Here is a 9,790-nt window from a genome sequence, read left to right as displayed (position 1 = left end):
TTGTCATAGCTACTTCAAGGAATGCAGTTTGTCATTTATGACATCAGTTTTTACTGTACTGTCTGTGATATCATTAGACAAAGTACCTCCCCTTAGTATTTTAACCTTTAAAAATCTTTAAAAACATTTATTAGGACTGTTTAAATTCCTCTGCTTTAAATACAACCTGTGTCTCATAAGTTGTACTTACTTGTCAAATATTAAATATCTGAGGTAGCCGTACTGCCCTTTAACACTTTCTAATATGCTGTTAGTTTACAGCTCTTCCCAACAAGCACCACGTTCCCCTGCTGAAGATCCTAGAATACTGAAAAAATCTGTCTCTTAAGCCACTGCAACTTCTACAAATTTAATTGTCAGCACATTTATGGTAAAAACCCTGTTCCATATTTAATATTAACAGAAGATGCACCATTTCTGCAAAAGTGCTTGTTTTACCACTTAACTAAGCATTGATAGCTTCTAACCTGTGCAAGTGAGTCCTCAGCTTCAAGATGCTATTGCTGTGCTCCTGTATCTTGAAAAGCTTCATAATACTGCTTACGGTTTACGTAGAGATTAATTTCTTTTGGAGAACAAAATTGCAATAACTTGCCTATAAATTGTCAAGATTTTGCTTTAAGATTTTTTGCTCTTGATAAACATTGTCTTAAAACTTTCAAGAGGACTATATTAGCTTTACTACATGTGCTTTCAATTTATAACCAGACACTAAGCTAGTTGACTTGCAAGCTAACATATGGACCATGCAAATCTTTAAACAGTATGTTTCTGACATTCCTGGAAAAAAAAAAAGCAAAAACAAAACCAAAAAAACCCCGGCATAATTATATCATTACAATATATTAATTTTTTGACAGTTCAAATGCCAAATTAATTTGACTTCACTGGCATAACTTTGATACACCTTTTTTATTTTATTGGACAAAGTTCCGTAAAGTTTGAAATTCTGTATAATCTGTTTCTATATTTGACTAGTTTTGCTGTGGTTTTCTTTTAGTCAAGATAGAAACCATGCTGGTGACTCGTACCACTGATATGGGTGATAAATCAATGCATTCTTGAATACTACATTCATTTGAATGCTGAATGAGTTTCTGTTCTGTGGTACACTTTTGCTAATTTTACCCAGAGTTATTGATCTTATTTCTTATACAACAGTGTCTAATACTGGTTTTTTTCCCTGCTCAAAGGTATATTCTTGATTTAGTTCAAGAAAATGCATGTTCATTATTGGGGAGCAAATAGGAACTTAGTGCTGGCGCATAATGATGCCTCGTGCAGATGATAAATAAAAACACGACTACAAGCCTATTTAAAACTTGTGTAGCTGCTAATGCTTGAACGGAACACAGCCTCCCACCCTCTCTAGTGCAGTAACACACTCCTTGCTTCAGAAGGAGACAGTGATCCAAGCCATGTGAAGGAAACCAGTATTGTGAAGTTAAGTGCAATTTCAAGGGATGTGACTTATCCGCAAGTTGTCACCAATGAAGCTAGTCGTCTCTCTTAAGAGACATGATGGATTTCATTACCATAGCAACTACTTTAAATCTGCTGCACTCCTATGTCTTAATGAAGGACAGCTTTTGAGCTGTGCTTTGGCACAGTTGCTGTTCAACTTCAGGCTCCTGCTGTTGCTGCTGCAGTGAGTCCAGCCCCAAATATGCCGAAGTCAATAATAGCATCTTTGTGAGTTGTGCAGACTGACTCCTACCCTTAAGATCTGTCCGCCTGAAGTGTAGCGGGTGCTGCGAGGAACAGCACTGCGTGTGTACCCATCTCCTGCTTCTCACGTGGTGGCGAGCTGCCGGTGGAGATAACACTTGCCTGATTATCCATGGTCATGTGCCTGTCCCCTCTCCCTTGTGCAGCAGTGAATGTTGTAAAGTCCAGTTCAACAGCCCAGCAGCAAAGGGAAGACGTTTAACTTTGGACACGCTGCTAGGATCCTGTGAGCTTTAGGTGAGGAAGAGTGACATCTGCTTTCTGGCAGCAGCAGGGTATGGTACAGTCAGAGGATTGCTGTGATCACACGCAAACAAACATGGTTCAACTAGACCTCTTTATAGTATCTTAAAGCATAGGAGGAAATGTACCTTTTTGAAGAAGTGACTCAGTGTGTTAGATGTATTTAACCTAGGCTTCTCTCTCCATTTTTATTTGGGGGAAGAATCTGTTCCAATTTTTCTAAATGTTTTCTCTCCTTGCACCCCTCTTCCTCCCTCCCCCTCCCAAACTACAAAGCTTTGAGATAGTGTTGATGTTTATACATTTTACACCTAAGTATGAGGACATGAAACTGTGTATATTAATCATATTTAAGCAACTGCAAATCAATGTCTGCTGTTTAAAGCCAACAGAACAGTGTAAGTTTTAAGTTCAGTAAGTATTGTATAGATATATCTTAAGTTCAGCTGATGACAATTGTGCATAAAATGTTACTGATGCTGTAAATTATTTTTAATAAAGAAAATTATATCACAGTTCTTGTATGTTACCATCTATTTTGAATACATAGTATGGAATACACTTAAAATGGTACAGTAAGTATGTATGAAAAGGTGGGGTGAATAAGGAAAAGGCTATAATTATGCATGTTTTCTCATTAGGAGTGTCTCACATGTTTCATTTTCTCATTGGGAGTATCTCACATGTGGGCTTCCAAAGCATGTTTAGTTGATGTAGAAAGAGGTTTTCTGTGTTAGTTGAGCTCCAGGTACTAGTCTGGATATTATCTCATATGCTTTTTGAATAACCTTTTTTTTTTTTTTCTTCAAGAAAATGTCCAATTCAGAATCTAGATCAAATCCTTTATTAAAGCAAGCTGTTGACCAAGGTTAGATTTATGGCACGTATAGCTTACAGCTATGACAAGATCTTAAAAAGTGATTTGGGGGTGTCTGACACTGACCCACCTCTGAAGACTCACTTTCAGAAGAGGCATTAGACTTGCATCCAACACAGAGATGCTAAATTACTCAAGTCTTATCTTTCTTACAGATAGTGGTAAGAGAGGCCAAAGTACAACCTTAGTCCTGTGCGTTGCCTCACAACCACGGGGTCCTTCCCACCAGAATACTGGGCAGGCAGGAGAAGCGCGGAAGTCTGTAGGTCTTAAATCTCGGCACTACTGTCTGGAAACTAAGGCAAGATTGACAAGGTACAGATCTGCAAAATGCATTGTAATTTTGTTTACAGAGAGAATGAGTATATCCTGGTTTTTACTGTAACCTGCTATGTATCTTAAAGTCACAAGCGTAGCAAGGATGCTTTCCTGCTATATCAGTTTTGTTCCAGTGAGCTAAACCTTCAGTCAGCCTCAGAAATCAGGAGAGGGAACCCTAACTATTTTCTGGAGCTCTTTTATTCTTGAAAGAACTTGCTTGTGTGTGATTTCGGGGGGGGGGCTGGGAGAGGGGAGAGTGAAGTAGGTAGAAGTATTTATTAGTTGGTCAATCACTTTTGTTTAGTAACATCTGTTCCAAAATTGAGGGGGGGGGGAAATCCAAGGAACTTACATTTGTTTCTTGGGAAAATAATTTCCCCTTTCTAAATTCCCTATTGGATTAAAATAATGTTTTCAATTTAATGTCCTTAATGTTACGAATAACACTGAAATATTGGACAGAGGATTCTTAATAACTGGTTTACTTAAATCCAAGATTTATTTTTTTTAACTTCAGTAAGCCTTCGCTAAATCTTTTTTTCCTCGGATTCCTAATTCCAGCATAGTGGGACCTGAACTACTGCAGATTACTACTTTTTTTTTTTTTTTTTAATTAGGAATTTTAGAAGAGATTTATATATTTATCTTAAAAGTGGGGGGGGGGGGGGGGGGAGTGTGAGGTTTGTAATTATTTCAATTAAAATTCTCTAGGACTGGGCAAGTGTTCCCGGTCTGAACCCGAAGGGACATCCTGAGAAGGATGCCTCAGGTCTGCTATAGGTAAACGATCTTCGGTCCAACAGTTGCTCGAGGTTTTTGATCTGGCGTGTGCTGATAAAAGGATTTAAACAAAATGCAGCTCCGGGTTTCTCCCGCTGGCGGGAGGGCCGGGGGCGGGAGCTGCGGCGGGGCCTCCCCGCCCTGCGCCGGGCGGCCGAGGGCCGAGGCGGGGCCCGGCCCCCGTCCCCCCCCCCCCCCCCCCGTTAACGTGAGGCCTTTCCGCCGGGGAACGCGTGGGAGGGCGGGCTCGCCGGCGGCAGACGGCCGCCCCCGGCGGGACGAAGGTTGGGGCAGCTCCCGCCCGGTCCAAGGGTTTTGCCGGAGCGGGCAGGGACGGAGCGAGCGTCCGCGGGTTTGTGCTGCGTTCGTTAGCGCAGGAACCCTGAGCCCCGACCAGGCGGGAGGATGGCGGCTGCTTTAACGTTAAGATCTACTAAAATGTTTCTTGTCTTTTGCAGACGTGAATTTAGAACCTCCCGGACGGGGATTCGGCAACTCCGTTCCATCGGAAATCGCTCCTGGTTAGCAACGTACCAGGTTAGGCTGCTGCTGGAAATCAGCGAATAAAATTACGCCTAGTTAATAAGCTTTCCACCGCTACTTCTTCCAAACAGGCGGAGTGCATCTCTCTAGCAGTCTTTCTTGCCGGGGGGGGGCGGCTACAGACTAAGTAGTTGACAAGAAACCACGATGTAAGAAACCCGGACTGGCTCAGTGGGTTTTCTTCGCTTGCTTGCTTAATAAGCATAGGAAACTCCTCTCTGGCATCTGAAAGCATTTTGTTGCAGTGATTACTGTTTCTGATGTCAGAATGCACATAAGATCATCCAACTTCTCTTTTTCTCCTAGAGACACGATGTCTTCTGGAAACGACCGTCAAGCCCAGACATTTACCAAACCAGCACTCAGTGAAAAAGAAGCAACTGAATTGGTTGACAGGGTGTTTGGATTAAAAGTGTCTTGGATCAGGCCGCTCCCCAGCTATGACGATCAGAATTTCCACGTGCGTGTCTCAAGAAGCAAAGGTGCGGCTGAAGGTGCTGATGAGTATGTCCTCAAAATCACCAATTCGGAAGACAGCCAGGAGCCTGACCTCATTGAAGCGCAGACCCAGGCCATGATGTTTCTCAGCGCTGAAGGCTTTCCTTCAGCTACTCCTCACCTTACAAAAGATGGTAACATAATGTCTCTGGAGTCAGGAGGTGAGCAGTTACGAGCACCTCCACTGCCCTACTGTTATCTTTAGCTTAGCAGTAGCTTGTTACATGGCATGTCTTATATATACTAAAGTGAATCTCTAGGCTTATTTTTAAATATTAGGGGATATCTATCAGGTCGCCTGTATGTCCAGCCATGACAGCCCAAACTTAAAAGACCAGAAGAACAGAAAGTCAAAGAGATTAATAATTAACTATGAAAACACTTAGGAAATAACTTCAGTATAATGAACTGGAGAAAACATTGACCTGACCTATCCTTGCACACAAAAAGGAGAAAAAAAAAAGCCTCATTGACTAAATGATGTTACAAATTATTTGCCTACAGAATGGTGTAACATACAGTTCTAGCCCATCTATGATGCCAGAACAAATCACTTTAACAGCGCTTGGAAGAAAAGATCGTGTTGTCATTTTGCTTTTATTTTCACTGTAACTTCCACGCAAAAGCTGGGATTCCTGAGAAGACCTGTTCTGTTGCAAAACAGTGTAAGTGGGTGTCTGCGGGCACTGCAGGAAACCTGCTGTATGCAGAGTCAGTTGCAAGCACAAGGACTGAAGTCCAGCATAGACTGCATGTGTCTTAAGGTTTGCACATCATCGTACAACATTCTGGTAAATCAAATCTATGAATGAAATCTGTTTTATGAGCTACATCTGATGAATTCTACACTGGGATAAACCTTTTTTGCCTCTTGCATTAACTACTACTCAATAGCATATATTGAAGTGACTGACTGCAACTCTCTTTGCTTGTTAGATACTGGACCTGGGAACAAAAAGTACATGGTCAGACTGCTGACTTACCTGCCAGGGACACCTGTAGCGAAAATTGCTACAAATACTCAGATTTTCTATGAGATTGGTAAACTAGCTGCCAGTTTGGATAAAGCTCTCTCAGAGGTGAGTTTTCGTTGCTCTGGCCTCACAAACTTCTTTCTCAATTAATTTCTCCTCTGTATTTCTTCCTGTGCTTGCTGTCTGCTTTCCCGATAGGTAAAATTCAAGTTGGTGGAAGCAGATGTCAGTTTAACTCATCTTTCAGGTGCTAACCTCCAAGCCGGCTGCTACTAAAGCGTATCCCCAAGTAACGTGACCAGCTGGTGCTCATTACATGGTATTGGTGATCCTTTTGCAATGCATTTCTGTAACACGAGCAGGGAGACGAGGATTTCTTTTTACTTATGCAAAACTCACCTGTTTGGTGTTTCAAACCTGGCAAATAAGGAGAGTGAAGCCTAGGGTGCTCAAATTAGAAGCATGTAAAGCTTGTTTTAAAGCATTTTCGTATAGTGTACATCAGACACAGCTGGCTGATCTATCATTTTGAATTCATTCTGACTTGCTGTCTTTCCCTGGTCATTAGAACTGTGACCATTTAACACTGGTAGCAGTTGGTTCCTTCTCTACAATGCCAGCTGTGCCAATGAACAGAGATTTGTGACGCTTCTCTCATTTGCACGACTTCCAGTCAAATAATCTTAATGCAAAGTAAGTTCGTTCTTTAGTCTGTAATTATACAGGATAATAAAGCTGATAAATCAGCCAGTAATTAAGTTTGATACATAAAAGAACTCTTGCATTATTTATTGCCTTTCATTAACCTTTCCTTCTCATGTTCTGGCTCCCGGCTTCAGACAATTATGAAATGTGAATTGCCAGCTTTACTAACCACATTCTTAAATTGCAAGAGCATTTTTCAATTGGGAGAGATAATTTACTGTTGCCTTCTAACACTCTGGTCATGCTCTTATAATGTGATCAAAACAATTTATATAGACCAGCTAGTTTTAAAATATGCCTGTGACTTGTCCTGCCAAGGAGGAAATAGTTGATGAGAAAGCAAATTTTGATGGAAAAGGCTCTTTATGCCCTTAACGTATGGATTATCATCTACCAGGTTTTGTCATTTAAAAGAAAGAAAATTACAATCACCACTGTCAAAACTTCAGAATATCATTGACACTAAAAATACCTAAGGTATTAAGTTTTCTGATGACAGATCAGAAAATACAGCTTGTCTTTTCTACCCAGTTAATTTACTTTGTCAACTTGATAGCAAAGCCATGTGCCATGCTTTGTTTTGTGCACAAAATAGTATTCCACCACTTTCTCTGTTGTCTCCTTTTGCTTGCACGTTCCTTACGTTCTCTAAATGGAAATAAGTTAAGTTTATGGCTGTAAAATGACTGCCTATGGCTTTACAGTAACAAGGGCTCATGACTTTTTATCACTGTTCACACACCTGGTAAACCATTTACAGCTTGCTGGAGTATCTGATTTGTGCTGGGAAGATGGCAGTGGTTGCTTACCAGATGGCATTCTTCCTACCAGGGTGGTGCTTTATACAGCGTTAGGGATCCTGTATTGTGATTTTTGGTGTAGGCTTGATCTTGTTCCTTACATTTTCATACGTGGTTCCAGTTTTGACTATCATTTAGCTATCTTTAAGAGCCTTAATTACAAGCATAGATCTCTTTTTAAGAGGAAGCCAGCTACTCTTGTGGGAAGATTTTTATTTGCCCTATGTGCTGGCAGAATTTGGCCCACAAGCCACCTTAATAAGCATTAGAGGATTCAAGGATAAGCATGGTATGCAGTGGGAGATATGCTTTTCCTCCCTGAGTGTCGCTTTCCAAACCACCTTTTTCATCTGCTAGTGAGAGAGAGGTTAAGAACTTTGTTTGTTTAACATATTTAGGCTACCTGGATGTACAAAGGCAAATTTTCATACGATTAAAGCTCTGTCCAGTATCTCCATAAAGTACTTCTGTCCTCGGGATTTTTCATGTACCAGCTGATCCGAAGGCTCGTCCCCAGAAGCTGCCACCTTTAAACGCACAGAGCGTGCCTGTTCCCAGCACGCTGGCGGGTTTTGTGTCTCTTCTGCTCCGACAGCTTTCTGTAGCACCCTCTGTGCAATCCAGGCTCTGTCTTGGCTAGGCCTCAGAGTCGCTATATAATGGAATGTTACAGAAAGTCAGTATCATTCGGGTTGTATGTAGATATTAAGATGCTTGCCTTAATCATTCTTCAGGTTATTCTTTTACTTATTGATATAAAGCAATAGTCGAAGTCATGGTGCTTTTCAGTGAGTTTCATTAGGAACCTGTTAAAGTCAATAGGGGCCTTGAATCAAGCCCTTCAATCATGAAAACAGGATTCTGACTTATGGCCGATTTTATCTTGTGCTTTTTTCCAAAGAAATTCCATCATCCATCAGTAAAAAGTCTGCATCGAGGTCAGTTCATTTGGAACCTGGCAAATGTTCCTCTTCTAGATCAGTACATTTATGCCTTGGGCCAGAACAAATATCGTGAAGTTGTGGAACAAGTTATCGAGCAGTTTAAAGGGAAAGTAATACCCAAGCTAAGCAGTTTTCGAGCCTGTGAGTATTTTATTCTCGTTGTAATTATGTTGAACTGAGACACTGAAATTTCTTACAGGAGTTTGGGTCTGTGGAGAAGGCAATAAAAGGCAGAAAAGTAAGTGTCCTTCATCCCTAGCTAGACATGTGCAAATATTGTGCTGGACGAACACAACGCAGAATAAACCAGGAGGAATGTGCTGTCCAGAGTCAGGTTCAGTTCTTGATCTTTCTGATGTTTGTTCCGGTCAAGGTGATGATTTTCATGCTGTTACATCAGCTTAATAAGAACATACGGAGCACATGACTTCTTTTCATAAAGGCCCCAATAACGACTTAATCGTATTTTTGGAATTCAACTCACATTGATGTTGATGATAATCTGACAGTTTGATCATTTGAAGGTTGCTCTTCTGTATTTGGAAAACATGTAGCATACCACAGGTAGTACCAGACCAGGATAAGATCTCGTAATGCTCCCTTTATCGATTGCTATCTATCTGGTCACCCGTAAGTGGCATGGAGGTCGCTAGGAAGCCGTAAGGGAACAATACCTGACGCTGAGGGAGACTAGCGTGGTTTTGTAGTTGAGTGTCAGTTTGAGCCTCTATGCGTCTTGTCAAAGCTGTTTCACTGAGAAACGGAAAAAAAAGAAGTTAGATCCTGCTGTTTAATAATCATTAAATACTGTTTCTGTTTCTTCTGTGTTTAGGCATCAATCACGGAGATCTTAATGACCACAATATTCTAGTAGACTCCAGCTCTGCCTCCCTGGAGAATCCTCAGTACAGAGTGTCCGGCATCCTGGATTTTAGCGACATGAGTTACGGGTATTACGTGTTTGAAGCGGCAATAGCTATCATGTACATGATGATTGAGAGCCCAGATCCTCTGAGCGTCGGAGGCCACGTCCTGGCCGGGTTTGAAAGCGTCCTGCCGCTCTCAGAGGAGGAGAGAGGTGCCCTCTTTCTCTTGGTGAGCGGGAGGTTTTCTCAGTCCCTCGTCATCGCAGCCCACACGGCTCTGCTGTACCCGGAGAACGAGGAGTACCTCATGATCACCGCCAAAACCGGATGGAAGCACTTAATGACCATGTTCGAGGTGGGCCAAGAAGCTGTGGAGAAGACGTGGTTTGAGACGGCCGCAGCCTACGCCAGCCGCGCGCCCGCCCAGTAGATGGATGGCTGCCGCCGGCCCCGCTCGCTGACGCCCGGCTCTCTCTAATAAAGGCGGCGCTGCCTGTGCTGGAGCGCGTCC

General features: G+C 42.0%; 1 protein-coding gene across 6 annotated transcripts; it reads left to right on the top strand.

Annotated features, from left to right (window-relative positions):
• The first annotated feature begins 3,098 nt into the window (after window positions 1-3,098).
• Window positions 3,099-9,782, top strand: HYKK (hydroxylysine kinase). 6 transcript variants are annotated; one of them, XM_041123742.1, is made up of 6 exons: window positions 3,099-3,163; window positions 4,408-4,486; window positions 4,799-5,151; window positions 5,927-6,069; window positions 8,371-8,554; window positions 9,246-9,782. In XM_041123742.1, exons 3-6 carry the CDS (start codon window positions 4,806-4,808, stop codon window positions 9,707-9,709), a joined length of 1,137 nt encoding a protein of 378 aa, XP_040979676.1. In that variant the 5' UTR covers window positions 3,099-3,163; window positions 4,408-4,486; window positions 4,799-4,805; the 3' UTR covers window positions 9,710-9,782. The 6 variants fall into 6 exon arrangements, 5 of the variants coding, with proteins under 5 accessions (XP_040979676.1, XP_029871466.1, XP_029871465.1 ...); XM_030015606.2 differs by lacking the exon at window positions 3,099-3,163 and adding an exon at window positions 4,138-4,233; XM_030015605.2 differs by lacking the exon at window positions 3,099-3,163 and adding an exon at window positions 4,217-4,301.
• The last annotated feature ends 8 nt before the right edge of the window (window positions 9,783-9,790 follow it).

The sequence above is a fragment of the Aquila chrysaetos genome, chromosome 5 (genome assembly GCF_900496995.4).
Source record: "Aquila chrysaetos chrysaetos chromosome 5, bAquChr1.4, whole genome shotgun sequence".
NCBI classification, from domain to species: Eukaryota; Metazoa; Chordata; class Aves; order Accipitriformes; family Accipitridae; genus Aquila; species Aquila chrysaetos.
The sequence above is the reverse complement of the archived record's forward strand: the minus strand, read 5'-3'. Positions and strand labels throughout refer to the sequence as shown.